We start from the raw sequence: 20,173 nt of genomic DNA on the forward strand, positions 1-20,173 counted from the left end.
ACTACAGTGAAGATCGTAATTTCTGCGTCCTCTTTCAGTGCTGGACAAAAGATACCCACACAAATAATATACTTTCGCTATAATGGTACAACTTCAATATTTTCTTCTGATGCTCTTCATTTCAAAATAATATTATTACAAATATGGGGGTTCTTTTTGGTTGGTTGCTTTGTTGTTTTACTCATTTTTTGGTCTGTTTTTTAAGAAAGCAGAATGATACGAGAATGAAATTAGAATAGTCAGGTTTGGTAGAATGAGATGTTCTCAGTAGAGCGAGATTCTTCTTAAGCCTGACAGCTGCATTGGCAGTCTGAAAAAGGCAAAATATGAGCCCGTCCTGTTTTAGGGATAAGTCTCTCTTGGAGATATTCTCTGAAGTTATCTGTCCTTTCTATCAGTAAAAGGAATTGCCTGGGCTGCTGCATTTTCTCTGCTTTGTGATCCTGCAAATACAACTGTCATCCCTCAAAGTCTGGATCTTGACATTTGAAAGTCGCATTTGGTATTCGAGATCTGGTGTATAATTTCTTCAGTGGAAAACGTCTGCTATGGGGTTTTTCTAGTCCCACAATATTCTTTGCACACTTTTCCCACACAAAAGATAAAATAACAATTTATTCTCCACATTAAACTTGTACAACCTTTGTGAAGTTGTAGAATATAGGCTTTTAAAAATCATTCTTCTAAGGATATGTAGATAAAGACTGTACTACTAAGAAGCAGTGAGGTAGGATAGCCGTGTATTTTAAGGGTAATTCATGCATGCTGCCATAATTAACTCTGAGGGAAGTGTTCAGTCAGCAGGACTCTTCCGGGCTTTTTGGTCATCATCTCAAATTGTGGAAAAAGTGCTATCTCTAGTTTTTGTTTTCAGTTTTACAGAATTTCTGGATCCATTCCAGCGGGTTATCCAGCCAGAAGAGATCTGGCTGTATAAGAATCCTTTGGTGCAATCAGACAACATACCTACACGTCTTATGTTTGTAAGTACTGAAGCTTTTATTGGTCATTTGATGGCTGTAAACAAAGAACACTTTCATTTCATAAGCAGTAGGGGATCTTTCAGAAGTAGATGTTCCTTTAATTCTTATGCCAGCTGTTTTCCAAAGCAGGCATATTCAGAATGGCAAAATATAGGAGATCATGAGGAGTTTCTTAAAAGCAGCATCACCAGATGACTCGGTGAATGTTGATTTTTACAGTTTAAGATTTAAGTGAGTGTTAATTTGGGGGATGCTAGACAAGTCATTAGAGAAGCTTTTTGAATTAGCTGATTGGGTGACCTGCCAAAACCTTGCTGTGCTTTTATTAGGGTAAGTGCTTAAATTTCGAAATCCAATTTGCTTTAGGAGTATTAGGCACCAAAATGTTTGACCTCTAGTACGTGAGGGTTTTTTCAGTGTAGACAAAACTTTTGGTTTAGCTGCTGCCAACTAGTGTTCTAAATCCCTAGGCTGCTCTGCTGTCACCATTCTGGCTCATCCCAGCTCGTGTTGATATGCAGGCCTGCTGGCTGATTTATCTAGTTATCAAAATTCATGGGTTTAATAACCTTCACTGGCAATGATGAACAATCGTAATAATCTACATATACCTATGAGTGCACTAAGATAGCTACCGAAATGTTAAGGAATTCCAGGTTTAATTCAGGCTATTAAAAGAAGTAGGTCAGGCTTTGCAAGGGCTTCAGCTGCCAAACTGGAGATTTTGCAGGAATGGGTGCAGCAGTGAGGTCAAAACCTTGTACACTTATGGCAAAGCATCTTCTCCTGCGTATTCAGTGAAGCCAGGATTGAACTTTCTGGATTAAGGCTTAAATTCAGAATAATGCAGATCAGTTACATAGTTTGTCTTCAGTGCTTTTCTTATTTAAAGGCTCAGTCCTTCAGGTAGGGAAACTTCAAGAACAACTTGAAAGAGCTTTCTGTTTATGAGGTGACGATATATTCCAGCCTTCTAAGGCAGAGGTTGATGGCATAGTTTTAAATTCAGCAACATACTGTTTATATTGCTTTAAGAAGGACATTTTCAGTCTGGATGGGTGAAAATTATTTTTTTCCTAAAACATAGGACAGTTGTGTGAAAAGAACCCTACAAAGCCAATTCTGAGGCCCTGGCCCAGATTGCCTAGAGCCGTGGTGGCTGCCCCATCCCTGGAGGTGTTCAAGGCCAGGTTGGATGGGGCTTTGAGCAACCTGATCCAGTGGGAGGTGTTCCTGCCCATGGCAGAGTGTGGGACTGGGTGGGATCTGAGGTCCCTTCCAGCCCAGACCGTTCCATGATTCGATGATATTCCTTCTCTTGGTAAGTGTAAGGTACTGTCAACACCTCTTGAATGCATGGAGGTGTGTGGGAGTCCCTGTAATGTTACCATATCTCTGGCTTGCCAAGATAATGAATGAGAGAGATTTTGCCCATGTTTCACAAATTGAGGCAATGTTGGAATATTTCACTGTGGGAAAAGAAAACATTGCTGAGCTGCATCTAAGGCGAGTATTGCTCATTAGGTTGTTGCCAAATCTGTTATGGGTCTGAGCCATAGAGGATCTTAGTGGAAAATAAAGAAAAAGGAGTATTTAGCAAGCTAGACTTTCTTTATATGTGCATTTTGCTGCAAAGTAAAAACTACCTTCCAGCTGAGCTTTTGTATATGGAACAGCACTGTACTGCAAACGCAGTTCTTCGTAAATCCATATGCTTGTGAAACATGAGGAAATCTGCAGCTTCACTAGGTTTCTCAAGATTGATTGTGAAGCACTTTGGAACAAGCTGCCACTTGGATTCTGTTCTTCGTTGATATTTTCTGATGCTCCTGCTCGTTCAGAAGATTTCTGACTCCATCAAAGCACCACTGTAAGCCTGTCAGCCTGGCTGTATTTCTATGTGTACTTTAACCATGGAATGCAGATATTTCTTCTTTACTTCCCTAGTGGCAATCCTTTCTTTTTAGGATAAAAGTAATAATTCAATGTTTTGCTTTAACCTTTTCTTTTTGTTCCAATCTTTGTCTCTGAAAGCAGAAATTAAACTATTGCTGAGGGTAAGAGAAGTGAATATTTCCGGAGCAGTGCTGTGGCGCTGGCACCCTAGCTCGAATCTCACACGCAGTGTAGACAGAAAGGAATTCTAAGTGGAAATGGTGCATCTCTTTGCACAGAACACAGTGCCTGCCTTTCTAGTTGTGAAAAAAAAGAGGAGCAGATTCCAGACTGTGTTTTAATCTGTATGGCTCACTGAGTTAGATAACATTTTGCAGATGCAGGTGAGGGGAATCTGATCCAAAATACACTGCGGAAATAACAAATAGAGTGCATTTTGCTGTTGTTCCTTACTCAGATATTCTGAAAGCATAAAATGAGGACTGGGGTTGATCTATATTACAAGAAGAAGAGAGTCACACATCTTTTGTTGTAATATGTCTATCTTGTCCGTTTTTTATTTCAGCTGGGCTGTTTTACAAAATAAGGCACTGCTCAGCCTCAGGAAAGACAGCATAATCTTGCTTAAGACCTGGTATTGGGAGAAACTGAGACGTCTCCCTGGGGAAAGGCAATAAATACCTGCTCTGGAAGGACAGGCTGCAGTGTACAGACACTGCACGAAATAGGATGCTTTTGGGATAACCGGCACATTTACATCAGCCATAGACCAAGTCATTTGATGTTAATGGAGATGCTATTCATGATCATCAAGCGTGTGCATTGATGGGCAGGTGCCATTTCAGGTTACTTGCAGCAGGAATCCTGTCCTAAGTACTGACAATAAAAGACTACGGCTCTGCTTCACCAGCGAGTGTGCTCGTAGGTGTTCAAGTGGGGGTTTTCTGTTGGTGAACAAAATCAAGCTGTTCACTTCATGTCCAGACGTTTGTAAATGAAAGATGATCTCCTCAATGCGTATAAGAATGAAAGCTGAAAAGAAAACAGAAGTAAAATAAGGAGCATTTTGAAATGTCAAGAAGCTGGTGCTGGAGTCTGCTGTGTTGAATACAGTCTAACTAAGAGCAGAGCCTGGATGGGCTGCCCTCTGGAGCAATCACAGAATCATAGAATGGTTTGGGTTGGAAGGGAAGTTAAAGCCCATCCAGTTCTGACTCCTGCCATGGGCAGGGACACCTCCCACTGGATCAGGTTGCTCCAAGCCCCATCCAACCTGGCCCTGACCACTTCTAGGGATGGGGCAGCCACAATGCTTAGTGGTGATGGAATGTACAGACCTGTATCAATCAGTGTAGGAATTTTGTGGACCTTTTAGACTGTTGCTGTGAGGGTGGAGAGGCCCTGGCCCAGGATACCCAGAGAAGTCATGGCTGCTCCATCCCTGGAAGCATTCAAAGCCAGGTTGGATGGGGCTTGGAGCAACCTGATCCATGGCGGGGTTCACAATTAGATGGGCTTAAAGGTCCCTTCCGAGCCAAACCACTCTATGATTTTATAATTCTGTGACTATGATTTCATGACGTTTTAAGCGCAGCTCCAGGCAATCACGTATCAGTTATAACTCACAGTTAAATTGCAGTTCTAATGTATTCGTTGCTCTGTAGTTGCAAAGACAAATCATCCCACTTTGTTTAAGGTCAAGAGTTTGATAAAGATCATTCAGCCTTCCAGTTTAAATGGAACTAACTGGAACTGATTATTAATCAGTTGGACTGAAAAGGGATTGATGCTCTCACATGTGATATTTGTTATTTCTTACAGGCAATTTCATTCCTTACGCCACTTGCAGTCATTTTTGTGGTGAAAATAATCCGTCGAACAGACAAGACTGAAATTAAAGAGGCTTTCCTAGGTAATGTATGTCATACTTCATGATGGAAAATGTGTGATGGCTCTCAGAGATTGGTTCCAATGGTAGTCTAAGCCCTGAAGAAAACCTGTCTCCTTTAGAGTCTGTTACAGTAGTTATCATTACAGTTAGAGTTTCGAGCCATCTCGCAAAAGTCTTGGTTTTCGTGTATGTTTCCAGCTGTACAAATTCTGTGCATTAATTCCACAATCTAGCTAGCAAAACCATCTAAGAGACTGTTAGATATATATTTTTCTGTCACAGCCAAGCCATTACTTACTTCTTATTTACACGTGCAGCTATTCTAAATTAAGGGTTTGACTGGGAAGTCCCGTGAGACTCAGCTGCCTAGCGTAGGACATGACTCCTCATTGTTTTCTCTGACTTCTCCTGGAGTTCACTGTTCCCTATTTCAAAAACCATGCTCGTGGCTCAACTTTTCCAATCACAAGCTGCCGTTTCATCTTCAGCTGTCAGTGGAGTTAAATGTGCAGTTAGTCCTGGACTGTGAGCAGCTTTGGCTGTGCTGTGGGTGAGCTCTCATTACAGCTGTAGGCAGGAGCTTCCAGGAGGGGAGCAGGTAAACAAGCCTTGAACTGTTTCAGCTAGTTGTGGCTGCGCCTGTCTTCTAAAATCTTTCAGTTCTATGTGCCTGTGTTCCTTTTACACAGCTGTTGCCAGAGACCATTGACTAAAGCACTTTCACTGGGAGAGGGTGCTGTGAAGCACCGAGAATTGCAAATCATAGAATCGTGTGAGTTGGAAGGGACCTTAAAGATCATTGAATTCCAGCCGCCCTGCCATGGGCAGGGACACCTCCCACTGGACCAGGCTGCTCAAGGCCCATCCACCCTGGCCTTGAGCACCTCCAGGGATAGGGCAGCCACAGTCCCTGGGCTAGGACCTCACCACCCTTATTGTGAAGAATTGGAATTAGATGATTTTTAAGGCCCCTTCCAACTCATACCATTCTATCATTCCTAATGGAGGTGCCCTTAGTCCTTCCCCTGGAAGTGCCTACAGCTCTCTACTGACTGGGTGACACGGCTTTTGGTGGCAGTGTGAATCTGTCCCAAAGGAAACAAAATGAGAGCAAATGCAATTTGTTCACCTGCTTGCATCCACAATGTCATTTGATGCTTAGGTTGCTGTTGTAATGAATATGCAACAGTAAAGGAATGGTTCGGTCAGATGTGCAGTGAGCAATCAAGACGAAGCTCGATGAAGAGAATAACCTTTACCACATGTCTCAGGGTCCAGATACCTCTTACGTCTCCCTTTGTTAAAAAGGAGAACATAATGCTGTGATGCAGGACTTGTATGCATTTGACTTTGTGGAAGATCTCACCATGCAATCATCATAAAAAAAACTGAGAGAAACAATTGGGGGGAAAAAAGAGAGTGTGGGATTGAGCAGTCACTGTGAGCACAGGTGCTGGAAGTGGAAGAGTGTTTGAACAATATCAGTGTCTCCAGAATTGACTTGTTCTTTTATTTTTGCCGGCAGCTATAGCTGTAGTCTGAGAAGACCCTTGTTCTTATTTTGATGGAGGACCTCTTTATTATTTTTTTTAATGCAAAGAAAAATAGATCCTATAACACATTTTTATGATCTGCAATATCCTCAGGCAAAGATTTTATGGAGGCAGGATGAGCGCTGCTGAAGTGCAACATCCGGGGCAGCAGTCCAATGAGAAAAGAGCTTGTATAGCTGTCAGAACCAGAAGTTATATCACTGTAACTGTTCTGCTGGAAATTAGATCTTTTTTCTGATGGGAAATAAAATTCAGTGGCTCTTGTGTGGTAGAAAGGATCTATAGTGCGGACTGCACTGTTAAATTGGTTGTAATCTAAAAGGAGCATATGCAGTGGATCCAGGTGCTGCTGAACTCAAGGCAGAGATCTCTGTAGGCTTCTGATGAGGATTCTTTGGAAGTCTGATGATTCAGTCATCCCTAGTTAGGCAGTTCCTGTTTATTAATGCAATTTTATTAGGAAAATGGATTTATCTTGGGAGCAAATCTTAAGGGACAACATCAGGAGTTTTAGTCAAAACATCCACATCCTTTTGAAAGAAAAGAAGTATCCAATTCCAGTTTTAGCCAAAAGGCATTTCTTTAGCCTGAAAGTGGGCTGTTTGATTGCATCATACATGTGCATTTATATACATAAAAACACATCTGTGCATGTATATCTTACATATGGGTCTGTACAAGAATTCTTGACCCAAAGAATGTACGATTTTCATGTAGTAAATCACAGCACTTGATTCTCTAAGAATTGTTTCCATCTGATGGTTTATGCCTGTGCAAATGGCGTGACAGGAAACCTGCATCTGCGTAAGGAAATAAGATTTCTTCACGATGAGAGTGGGGATGCCCTGGCCCATGTTGCCCAGAGCAGTGGTGGCTGCCCCATCCCTGGAGGGGTTCAGGGCCAGATTGGATGGGGCTTGGAGCAACCTGACGCAGTGGGAGGTGTCCCTGCCCATGGAACGGGATTGGAATTGGATGATCATCATGGTCCTTTCAGACCCAAACCATTTAATGATTCTATAAGATTTCTCAAGAGTAAAATCAGAACCAAGTCAGTCGTGATTATTACAATGCTGTGGGGTCTGAGTACTAATTAAAACATACTGCAAAAATCATTCAGTTTTCAGTACAATAAAGCTTTCAGTCTGTAAATCAGATACTGTAATTCTGCAATTAAAGCATGGTATTTAAGTTGTTATTGTTCTGTTTGTCTGTTTTGTAGCTGTCTCCTTGGCTCTAGCGCTGAACGGTGTCTGCACAAATACCATTAAATTAATAGTGGGAAGGTAAGTCTTGTCGTGTTGTAACTGATAGCTCTAACTGTTAAGAGCAACAAAGACAGATTGACAAACACAATACAGCTTAATAAAAATCTGATGCTGCTCCAGAGCAGGTTAAATTAAAACAGCCCTTTGCCAAGCTGTCCTTTCCCTGGGGCAGATGTTGTACAACTTCATTGTGTGGCACCCAGCTGCGGTGGGAATCTCTGCCCTTGTGTTTTGCTATTTGTTTGACCGGTTGGTGGATCCAGACGAACGAGGTGTTTGAAAGGGAAGTGTGAGCTGAAATCAGTTTATTAAATTGGCAGCGCAGAAAGGAAGAGTCACAGTATGTGGAAGTTTAGATGCCAGTGCCGTCTGATTAAATAGGAATCAGTGGAGTCTGTCTATAACCAGTGCCTGCATTTTTTGTGAAGCATGTACTGAATGTGGTATTTCCAGGTAGCGTGATGATCCATGGCAGAACAAACCTTGGAGCTAAGCAGTAAGTGCGCTCCTAGGTCGGCTGTTTTCTTAAGGAAGCATAAATTTGAATGAAGGACTCAGAAAAATACTAGCAAGCAAAACTCCCTGCAAAGTAATTTTTTTAGGTATTTTTTGACTCTTTATCAAAATTTTGAGTAATTTCTGCTAAAAATATATATTGGACTTGAATCCTTTAATAGAGTCCAGTGCTGTGTTTGTTGTTCACCTGTGCTGCAGCATTGAAGAAGCACAGTTTGTGCTCACTTGCTGCTGAAAACCTCTCTGCTACAATACTGATGCCCTGACAGCACTGGTACTTGGCAATTTATTTAAAGTGGGCTCTCGAAATGTAATTAAGAATGTCTGCACCATCGTCTTCAGGCAGACATGAGCTCATTTTGCCTGCACTCCAAGCCAGCCAGTTGCCCTGTCAGCTTGTCTGTGAATCTGCGGTCGTTTGCCTTGCTTCTCTACCTGCTTGATTAGCTCAGGATCAGTCTACCACCAGTCAGGCCTATGTGCTAGCATTCAGCTCAGAGCAAGGTCAAAAGAAACTTGGAGGTTTGCTTAATGCAGGTGCAGAGTCAGCCTTGAGGCTGACATGAGAATTTGGTGGTTGTTTTATTGCCAGTCTTGTAGCCACAGTTGTAGCCCTGTTATCCTGGGCTGCATCCAAAGCAGTGGGACCAGGAGGGCGAGGGAGGGGATTCAGCCCCTCTGCTCTGGTGAGACCGCACTTGGAGTCCTGCATCCAGTTCTGGAGTTCTCAGCACGGGAAGAACAAGGAAGTGTTAAAGTGAGTCCAGAGGAGGCCACAGGGTTGATCCGAGGGCTGAAGAACCTCCCATACGAGGAGAGGCTGAGAGAGTTGGGGTTGTTCAGCCTGGAGAAGAAAAGGCTCTGGGGAGATCTTAGGGCAGTTTTCAGTACTGAAAGGGGCTCCAGGAAAGCTGGGGAGGGGCTCTGGATCAGGGAATGCAAGGATAGGATGAGGGGAATGGTTTTCAGGTGAAAGAGGGGACATGGAGATGGGATCCTAGGAAGAAATGCTTTCCTGTGAGGATGGCGAGGCCCTGGCCCAGGTTGCCCAGATAATCTGTGGCTGTTCCATCCCCTAGAGGTGTTCGAGGCCAGGTTGGATGGGGCTTGGAGCCCCTGATCCAGTGGGAGGTGTCCCTGTCCATGGCAGGGGGTGGAACTGGATGGGCTTTAACATCCCTTCCGACCCAAACCATTCTGTGATTCTGTGTGTTGACAAGACTTGTGCAGCTCCGTGGGGCGCCTGCACTGCTTTGCTCTGTCACTGGAAGTGCTGTGCAAGATTGATTGCTCCGGGGAAGACTAAGCCTGCATATTTGTTTTCAGAGACAGCTGCCACTGGCACACTGGAGGCTTCTCTGAGAGAGCTACTTGCAAAAGAAGTGACCTTGATCTGAGGGACATGGTTTAGTGGTGGGCTTGGCAGTGTTAGGTTCACTGTGGGACTCTATGATCTTATAGGGTTTTTTCCAATGTATCATTTCTGTTGCTGTGTTAAGGCAGAAAGAAATGAACTTTGTGTGTAATGAGCAGTAAATGTAATAATAACTTCATTTGTTCCTACAGCTTTTGTATTTTTAATATCCATGGTGTTTCTTGTAGACCGCGTCCCGATTTCTTTTACCGCTGCTTTCCAGATGGAGTAATGAACTCTGAAATGCACTGCACAGGTGACCCAGATCTCGTGTCTGAAGGCAGAAAAAGCTTTCCAAGTATCCACTCCTCCTGTAAGTTCATTTAAATCCAATGCCTCTTTCGTAAGAAGCTATCCTGTAGAAGTTTTGGAATTGCTTTTTTTTGTTAGATCATGAACCTCATTTTTGCTGGTGGGGCCTGGGCTTCTGTGTTGGGTCACGCTGCCAGAAATTTCCTTCTGGGAATACAATTGTGAGCCTGTGACCCTTCCTTATCTTGAGAACCACCTGACTTTACTGAGAGCCATGGCAGGACTATCAGTAAAGTGGAGCACTCACCAAGGTTAAAGAAAATGGTGTGGTTCTGAGGGAGGATCTGTTCCCTAATGCAGAACTCTGTGCAAACTTTGTCTCTTGTGTTCCATTGAAGTATGAAATGTGGCAGGGCGTGTTTGACCCTCAGAGTTTCAAGAAGATCTAGTTAATATCTTTCAAGTACTAGATCTATTGAAGCAAAGTTCAAGTCACAAAGACAGTTCAACTGCATTTATTGTTAAGGTTTCTTCATGGGAGGTTGTGTGCTTGAAGGTGGAAGGGGGGAGATCATGTTGCACCATTTGATACTGTTCATCCTTATGAACTGGATAAAAAGTGAAGTTTGAGAAGTCCCTGTGGCACTAGTAGCTGTTGTTATGCCAGCGGAAGAATGATGCTTTCGTTCTTTGTTCTGACAGCATCCACCACTGGCTGTGGCTGAAGAGGGATCTGTGTCTGTGTGGGCCTTAATTTGGAGTGGTTCTTGTACTTCATGTTCGTATCTCTCCTGCCACTGGACCGTTGTGGCTGGGTGCAGGCAGGAGTACATGGTAGCTCTGTTTCCAGCTCAAACAAGCAGAGGAGAATAGGTAAAACATCCTGGCTTTTGTCAGCGTGGGAGCACAGAGGTAGCATTTAATGAGGGAACTGTTGTATCAATGGTATCTTACCTAGAGGAGCAGGTGGAGAGGACACAGAGGTAAATTGGGCACAGTTTGGAGTTCCTGTGTTTTCTTGTCTGCTCCTAGGACAGCACGGTCATTTGTTGCTTTGTTTGGCTTTGAGGTGGTCCTCCATGTAGGTGTGATGGTTTGATCAGGTACTTCTAGCTTGTGCTGTATCCCGACAGATGTTTAGGGGCTTTGCAAAAGCTTGTATGCCTGATTTGATTAGTTAGATTAACGCTCATGTTTCCAAAAGTGCCCTTCTCTGTCTTGAGGAGCTGAGAGCTGAGTGTTTTATGTCAAGTGTCTAATAAAACTTTTTTTTTATCTGTAAAATAACTTGATTACTGTGAGCTTTTTTTGGGAGGTATTGATCACCGTTGTTCATTGCCTTGTGCTTTTCTGCTTCTAAGAACTGCCAGCTGAGTATCACTAAGTCATACCTTTGAAATTTGGTTTTCTGATTTATTTTTTTTTTAAGTAATAACTTCAAATTGGCTAATTATGCAGAATTATATGTTGCAAATGAAATGGGGTAATGAGATGAATGAAATTCTTAGTGGATCTTGGTCCCTTTGTCTTGTTTGTGTCCCAGAAACACATAAAGGAGTAGTAGTACTGAGACACAGATGGGTGCTTTGTCCCTATGCTGGTGAGGCAGCCATAGAATGTAGATTGGGGATTTTACTTTTAACTGGTATTGGTTTTATGAGCTCCGAGTTACGTTACTGCAGCTCAAACAGAATTAAATTGGACCAGAATGATGGCCCAGAGTATTTAGATCAGAATTATGAGAATGGCTTTCTCCATCGCTGACTAACAGAATATTAGCATGTGGCTGAGTTGACTGGATTTCCCACCACAAAGCCTTTTATTACAAAGTGATAAGCATGGAAAGATATGATATTCACAGTAATTGTTATCTGTTGGTAAGTGTATGCTAGAGTGAGGCAATTCTGCAGCTGCTGGATGTAATGCGCTGTTTGAAGCCTGCTGTTATAATATCTAAGCCTCTGACAAGACTGTGTGCTTTAGAGCCTTAAAATCCATACATATCTTAGTCTCATAATGGAGAAGGAAAACCACTTTTATTTGATAATCATACAACACTGACCTCTTCTCCTTCTGTGTTGCAAAATTATTTGGATTACAAGGATTGTCAGTATTCGTTTATCATGAATAGTTCATAGTTGTGATAATAAATTTAGTTTCTTGCTGTTACTTTATCCCCCACTAAAATAAAGAGTGAAAAGCAAAAAAATATTATGGGAAACACAACATTATGCAACATTCCTGGAGCTCTGAAGCAGTGAGGATGTTGAGGATATAATAATTCATGTTTGGGAAATTTGCTGTAATTCTGGTTTAATAGTAGACAGGTATGGTTGGACTTGATGATCTCAAAGGTATTTCCATCCAAATGATTCTATGATACTTCCCACTCCCTGTGAAGAGTTGTTCTCTTACCTCAGTTTTAAAAAGCTGTCCTTACTATCTTTGTCATGTATAGGTCATTGCAAACTTTCCTTCCATAAACTCAATTCAAGATCTTTTCTTGGCTCCTTTCTCCTTTCCTTCAGTATAAGATTGCCATGAGGTAAAACTGAGTTCCATTCTTCAGATTTCTGGCATCTTTCCTCTGCTTGTTGGGGAACTCATGAAGCAGCACCAAAAAGAGGTTTTTTGTTTCTCTTTGTCTTTCTTTTTCTGTTTTCATGGCTGCAGAAATGTAAATGGGGGTGTGAGACTTTACATGAACTGTAGTGCCTCGGTGCCTCTCTTGGAGTGATAGTTACGAGTAGCCCACTTCAGTTCAGTATTTTCTACTTCACTTGAACACATGAAGAAAATAAATCACAAGTAAAAGCTGCCAGGCAGCTCCTAAAGAGAGTTTACAAGCTTCAGTCAAGAGCCATTTTTATCTTCAAACCAGTTTTTCTTAGGGCATTCCTTGGACAGGCTGTCAATCAAAAGCTTTGATATACCAGGATCTAAAACCTCATCCATGCAAAATGAGGCCTTTAGCAAGAAAGTCTGGGGCGCTGTGAATGCTGTGCTGCAAGAGTGAAGTGTAGGGTTGTGTAACAAGAGTGACAGAACTGACACTTGACCTGACCTTGTGTACTCAATAAAAATGTTGGGAACTACCTGTCTTCCGCTTTGAGAGTCAGCTTGGGCTCTGAAGGACAGAACAGGAGGCTGACCTACACAAAGACAGTGTGGGTTTTGCTATCTTCTCTGAATGAGGAGCAAAACTCAGCTCGCACTGGCTGCAGAAAACATACTTTGAGCTGGCACATCTCATTCAAGGCTGCTGGCTCCCACCTCTGTCTTTTATTGTCCTTTTCTGGAAAGACTGTTGAAGTTAGGTGACGCCTGAATGACTTTTTTAACAGCAACTTGAGTTTAGGATCTACAGAAGCACAACCCAAGATTCCAGTGACACCACTGAAAATCTCTCAGTAGTGCATATTCTACTGGATCAAAGAAGTTCCTGGACCTTCTGGATTGTTTGGAGCATATTTGCCTCTTCCAGTTGAACTACCAGTGTATCTTGCTTGAAGGAACCAACATTTGGGTCTAGGGACCAAAGACTCTTGCCTGGATCCAATAGCTCAGAGGTGTTCCTGAGTCCCAAGTTCATATGTAGCTATTATCACGAAAATGCTTCCAAAAGGTAGGTCTATCTTGCCATGTTTACTATATCCATGGTCTTATAATCTATTGGGAATTTTATGCTCTTCAAAGCTGCTACTTGTGAAGGTACCACGCAGCTTCTCTGTGTCCATACTTCATTGAAAGAATTATGTTTATGTAGATCATGAGTTCTAGTGGTTTTTTCCTACTATTTGTGTCCTTCTGGTGTGTCTTCTGTAGAGTTGTCTTGCAAAGGACCTTCAGGCAGCCAGCCTTCGAGATACCTTGAGAGGTTTGGATGCCACGAGGTTATGTGCAGTAAGCACGTGTACCCTTCAGGGTTTGTTCTGGATGTATTTTGCAAGCTTGTTATCCAAATCATAGAATCATGGAATGGTTTGGGCTAGAAGGGGCCTCAAAGCCTGTCCAATTCTGCCCCCTGCCATGGACAGGGACACCTCCCGCTGGATCCAGTTGCTCCAAGCCCCATCCAGCTTGGCCTTGAACACCTCCAGGGATGGGGCCGTCACCACTGCTCTGCGCAGCCTCACCCTCACAGCAAAACATTTCTTCTTAAGATCTCATCTTAATCTCCCCTCTTTTAGCTTAAAACAGCTTTGTAACAGCAGCAAGACCCCCAGCATTGTGTTCTGCCTGCTTGCCATGTAAACTGTTTCTGAGTGGATTATCTCCCGAAGGTTTCTTAGGAAAAAAAGGAGCAACTCAGCCATGCAGACTTGCTTCAAATGGGTTATTTGTGTTAAAAAATAATAATAATTCCTAGACAGTTGGATATCTCCTGTACTGACATGACTGTAGTAATGAAGTCCTTGTACAAGCAAATGTGGGTAAATAATAGTAACACAATGCAGTTTATTTGGAAATGCCAACAATCCTGTGTGAATGAAATGCCAAATCCTCGACCCTGTTTGCTTTCTTAGAGGAAATGGGTAATTCATCATAATATAACTCCCTTCAGGCTCTTATGCTACTCAACACATTTGCAAGCAGATTGCAGTTGCCACAGTTCTGGCCTCAGCTTTATTTAATGACTATTTTTAAATGTGTTATTTCTGAATTGTTCAGACCGATGTAAGCTGTGTTTTTCAGCTCGAGGATTGCTGTCATTGATTGGAGGATGTTGCATGGAACTGGTTTTAATATCTTCGTGCTGAAAGAACAAAGGAATGGCTCGGTGAGGGTTTAATTTAACCTTCTTGGAGCCTCTGCTGCTTGGTGTTAGTAGTCAGGGGCAGATTGAGCCTGTGATTGTTGTGAATACCTGTGTGTGCATTCTGAATTAGATGTGTCTGCTATGAATAAATGAATAATCACTTGCTGACTCCAGTTTGTTAGTGTTTGATGCGCAGAATTGTTAGGTTAAATGTACCTCTGGAAATCAAGTGCTGACCTGCTGCTCAAAGCAGGGTCAGGGAGAGCTGGTTTCTCCAGACAGTGTCCATTTGAGTTTTGTGAGTAACTCAATATGGAGATTCCACAAGCTTTCTCATATGGAAGCCCATTCCATTGTTTGCCCACACGCTCAGTGAGAATGTTTCCTGTGTTTAAATGCAATTTCCTGGAGTTCGTGCCTGTTTTCTCTTCACTTTTTACTGGCTGCTGCTGGGGAGAGTCAGGCTTTACTTGCCCTCACACTGAACTTTGCACTTCCCTCAGCTTCAGGAGTTTCGTGTTGGCTACTGGAATTATAGAATAGAATCATAAAATCTTTGAGGTTGGAAAAGACCTCTAAGCTCATCCACTCTGACCATCAGCCCAACCCCACCGTGCCTGCTAAACCACAGCCCGAAGCGCCACGTCCACACGCTTTTTGAGCAGTCTGCCAGGGCTTCACCACACTGTCAGTGAAGAAATTTTCCTAATATCCAAGCTAAACCTCCCATGCTGCAACTTGAGGCCATTTCCTCTCATCCCATCACTTGTTACTTGGGAGAAGAGCCCAGCACCCACCTCCTTATAACCCCCTCTCAGACAGTTGCAGACAGCGATGAGGTCTCCCCTCAGTCTCCTCCAGACTATACAGCACCAGGACCTTCAGCTACTCCTCAGAAGACTAGTGTCCCAGACCCTGATCCTAGTAGAAAGATCCCAGTTGATTCTAGTGGATTTCACATCAACTGACTGAAAAACAAACTTGAGAGAAAGGAATCAATTAAGTAACACTGCGCAGAGATAATTAAACTTAAAATTTCTTGTTGGATTGGATAGATTCATGGGGATAAAAATCAATAACCCCCCACATTTTCTGTATGAAAGTTCTGTACTAGCTGCAAAATAAATGAAATACTCATGCAATTTTATTTTTGTAGCTGCATTTTAGTTACTTAAATTAGTTTGAAAAGTTAACTTTTGGCTAAATTGTCATTGATTTATTTTTTTTTTTTAAATGGAAATCTTTATTGATGCCAGAGGTTCCTCTTACAAGGAAAAATGAAGGTTTGAAGAAATTATTTTGTGGTATAACATCTCAGTTTGAGTTGTACAGCTTCCAGAATGAATGTTAACATAGTACTGGGCAAGAGCTTTTATTGCTTGCGGGGGGAGAGTGGGTTTTTTCTTTCTTCTCTGTGTTATATTGGCTGAAGGAGCCTTGTAGTGATCACTGTGGAATACAGCTGAAGAAATCAGAGGATTTATTCAGAATTCTGAAGTGAAATGTGTGATTTGTGATTCACGTAGAACACCAAAAGGGGCTTTTTTTATTTGGTTTTGCTTTTGCTATTCTGGAGACCAGTTCCCCAGCATACTCGAGAAGAGTGAGACTTCAGTGGAGAGTAAGCAAAAACCATGGAATCTTGAATCCTGGGCTATTATTGAAGAATAGAATGAATGACTTTGGGAGTCAACATGGTTTGTCCTCAAGTGCTGGAGAGCTGAAGTTAAGACAGTTGGAAATATGAACAAATCTAGATAAAAGAGTTTCCCCAGCAGCTATTGCTGTTTCTTGGTTATAGCTGTTCAGTTTGCTTTCTTCTGTGTAGGGAAGAAGCTTATTTGCCTTTCAGTCTAATTCTCCCTTTTCACTTACCTAAGTTTAGCTTTTCAGGTAAAATCCATAAGCTAAGGTTAAGGTTTACTCTTGATTTCATGGCCTGCAGAAGACTTGGCTGTGATGTTGTGGACGTTAGCTGTATGTAAAGCAAAGACCGTTGTTCTTCTGACTGACCTTTTCAGTTAAAAGGTCTTTGAGATCTAAAGATTAATTTTCATCTGTGAACTGCGGTGACAGCTCTCCTCTGGAGCAAAATGGGTCAGAAAGCTCAAGGCTAATTTGAAAGTGGATGGCTATCAACTCAACTCAGACAGAGGAGGCTGGCACATCAATTTCTGGCTGTGTTTAAGGACTCATTACAGCCCTAATAGATATTGAGATGGCTTGAAATTTCCATTGCAGCCTAGCGCTGATGGTGCACTCTAAAATCCATTCGGTATGATTTTGTGCAGCATTTCTGTGTCAGAACAACCCGATCTGTTCTGTTTCTAAATCAGGTGTGTTGGCTTTTCCTTAGTACTGTCCTTAAGCATAGGGTTTCCTTTAAGGTGGGTAAGCTCAACAGTGGGCTGTTTTAGGCAGCAGTTGGGAAGTAGGAGAAGCTTGGTTACTGCACAGTACATGAGAAGCAGATGAACAGCCCCATCAAACCATAGCTTGGTTACATATCCATTGTATTTACTGGGTGAACATGTTTCTTTTCTGCCAAGTAGCGAAGTGATAGGATGAGAGGAAATGGCCTCAAGTTGTGCCAGGGAAGGTTTAGGTTTATTAGCTACTAGGAAAAAATCTTTACCAACAGCATGGTGAAGCCCTGGCAGAGGCTGCCAACGGTAGTAGTGGAGTCTCCGTCCCTGGAGGGGCTCAAAAAGCTTGTGGACGTGGCACTCTGGGACATGATTTAGTAGGAATTGCGGTGTTGGACTGATGGTTGGACTGCATGAGCTTAGAGGTCTTTTCCATCCTCAGTGGTTTTATGATTCTAACTTTAATTTCACGTCAAACCCTGGCCCCCTGAAGGCTGGATATCCCTTCATCCTCCTCTGCAGAGAGAAGAGAATCATAGGTCTAGTCAGAATTCCTGTTTGATAACTACAAGTTGATATTTGTGTGTGAATTTACCTCTAGTCCCATCAGCTGTGAAACATTTTGATCAGGTTCGGTCAGCAGTGACTGCTAGAAGCAGTCCTTCAGTCCTTGCTCTTAATGTTGGTAGGGTGATTTTCTACATCTGTAGAGACTACAGGTATGATTTTCTATGGCAGCATTTTAATTCTGATCAGGCAAGCACTGTTGATGACAGTGTTATGACACTCTAGTAGCACACCGTGTTTCACATCATGGTGTGGACTTCAAGCCCCTAATAACAGTGAATCAGAGCATGTATGAGAATGTTCTGCCAAGACTAGAGCTACTTGGAAGTAAAACCAACCATTTTGTTTCCATGGGGACTTAGAGTGTGTCTACATGTTGGTTGCCTTCATGAGCTGAGGTGCGTGTTTCCCACTCTACAAGAGCGGGATGGATCAGTCTCCAAGTGCTTCTGATTGACTTCAAACCCCTTTTGAGCAGCAAGAGTGATAGAGCTCAATCACATAAGTACATGTTCTTGTAATGCAAATAACCCTGAGTCAATCCAGAATGATTTCAATATAAACAAGACTAACAACTGCTATTTCTGCTGTAAGTGAAAGAAAACTAAATCAATAAAAGCCTTGAAATTGAATTATAACGTTTAAAAGCTGCGCACCTTTCTTTAAAGTTGGCTGAGCGATTTATCAAATTGCAGAAATCTCAGTTGTAAAGATTTCTGAAAACATTAATTTAGATCTCTTGAAAACAACGGGATATTAAAGTCTCCTGAGATAAAAGCTGAGATATGTGCAGGAAATCAAGCACTTTATTTATACCAGAGAAAGAAAAGTACAGAACACCTGCAGAAAGCCTCGTGGGGATTTTGCTGTTACTGTCATTTCTATGAAGAAAGCACCAGCTATTATGGAAAAGTAGGTAATTTTTTTCCCCTCTCTTTGACAGAGGACTGAACAAATACTGAAGTCAGCTTTTTATCTAATGAAACCTACACAAAAAAAATGTTTATGCAAAATATTTTTAAATATTAAAACTTCGTTGCAATCAGCTGCTTCCTCTGGTGATTTTTTTTGAGACTCAGTTTTTGTTCTTTTCAATCTGAACTAAGACGGTGGGTTTAGAAGTCTCTGCCTGAGGTTCCTACGGTCTGTTTAAACATCCAGAAACCTTTGGAGAATGGGTACAGCAGAAGTTTCTGATCAGATTGGAAGAATAAAATATGAGAGGCAGGTGTATAATTTGGATGGACCTATTCATAGAATCATAGAATCGATTGACTGGAAAAGACCTTTGAGGTCATGGAGTCCAACCATACCTGTCCACTACTGAACCAGATCCCTAAGCACCTCATCTGCCCGTCATTTAAATCCCTTCAGGGATTCTACCACCTTCCTGGGCAGCCTCTGCCAGGGCCTGAGAACCATTTCCATGAAAAAAATATTTCCTAATATCCAATCTAAACTTCACCTGCTGCAACTTGAGACCATGTGCTATCATCCTGTTGCCTGTCAGTTTGGAGAAGAGACCAGCACCCACCTCGCTCCAACCTCCTTTCAGGCAGTTGCAGGCAGTGATGAGGTCTCCCCTCAGCCTTCTTTTCTCCAGGCTGAACCACCCTGGTTCCCTCAGCTGCTCCTCTTAAGGCTTGTTGTCCAGCCCCTTCCCCAGCTCTGTTCCCTTCTTTCCAGCCCCTCAATGTCCTCCTTGCAGTGAGGGGCCCAAAACCGAAACCAGTCTTGATGCTCTCACCAAAAAGCATTCCATAACATACTTTAGAAATGCTTATTTATTTCTGGCAATTATAGTCTCACTAATGGGCTTACATACCAGTGTCAGCATTTGTTTGGATGTGTCCCGTTCCTTCTGGCTAAGCTCTGCTTATGCAGGCAGAAAGTCTTCTCAAGATTACTCCTAAATGAGTTTTCTGTCTGGTCCACTACTTGATTTTGGGGAAAGGAGAGAGAAATCTCTTAGTTTTTTTTCCTTCTCTAAAACAGTTATAAAGCCTCTGACAGTCAGACTAGGAGTATCCGTGGTGTGAGTTGTCATCTTGGACAGGTAGGAACTGCTCCAACAGTTCTGACAAGAAACAGCACCTTTGCTGTTGACTGGCTGACTGGTAAATGCTTCTGTTTACTCTTTTATCTCCACAATTAACTGTCCCACTCGGTGTTGTTTGTCACTGTATAGTGCATTGCTGTTGTGTCACCCCTGAGGAGCTGCCTTCCCTGATGATATCAAAGCTAATTATGCGGTTCATGCTTGCACCAGATTTGCTTGATGAAGCACTAATTAAATAAATGTAGTCTTCGTGGTGTGTCTTGCTGCGTCTAAAAAGAATAAAAATGAGACTGGAAAATATTATATCTTTAGAGTCAGAGAACAGCCAGCTCCACCTCCCCTTTTTCACTAAATAATTGAAATTAGTCAGTTGTAAAACTGGAAAGATTTTTACGTTTTAGAAGACATTCATTTGTTTGAAAAATTGAAATTATTTATGTGCTTCGGAGTGAAGAAATTATTGAATTTCAATAGAATTGTTTGCTCTCCTGTGATAATTTATATAAAATATTACTGCAGCACATATCATTACAGTTGAATATCTAAATCTGAACTGTTAATTATCTTTAGCTAGCAATTTCATGGAGGATAATCATATTTCCTTCAGTTGAAAGTGAACATTTTAAGTAACAAGGCACAGGTTTTTGGT

The 20,173-nt window shown here is 42.1% G+C and overlaps 1 protein-coding gene across 2 annotated transcripts in view; it reads left to right on the plus strand.

The window, feature by feature from the left end:
- PLPP4 (phospholipid phosphatase 4) overlaps positions 1-20,173 on the plus strand; it is a 48,534-nt gene that overhangs the window by 20,243 nt on the left and 8,118 nt on the right. For both annotated transcript variants that reach the window (XM_069863800.1, XM_069863799.1), the window contains exons 2-5: positions 875-983; positions 4,701-4,791; positions 7,546-7,609; positions 9,710-9,834. In XM_069863800.1, the coding sequence (XP_069719901.1) occupies positions 875-983; positions 4,701-4,791; positions 7,546-7,609; positions 9,710-9,834 (389 nt within the window). The remainder of the gene's footprint in view (positions 1-874; positions 984-4,700; positions 4,792-7,545; positions 7,610-9,709; positions 9,835-20,173) is intronic.

Source organism: Phaenicophaeus curvirostris, chromosome 9, assembly GCF_032191515.1.
Source record: "Phaenicophaeus curvirostris isolate KB17595 chromosome 9, BPBGC_Pcur_1.0, whole genome shotgun sequence".
Classification (NCBI taxonomy): Eukaryota; Metazoa; Chordata; class Aves; order Cuculiformes; family Cuculidae; genus Phaenicophaeus; species Phaenicophaeus curvirostris.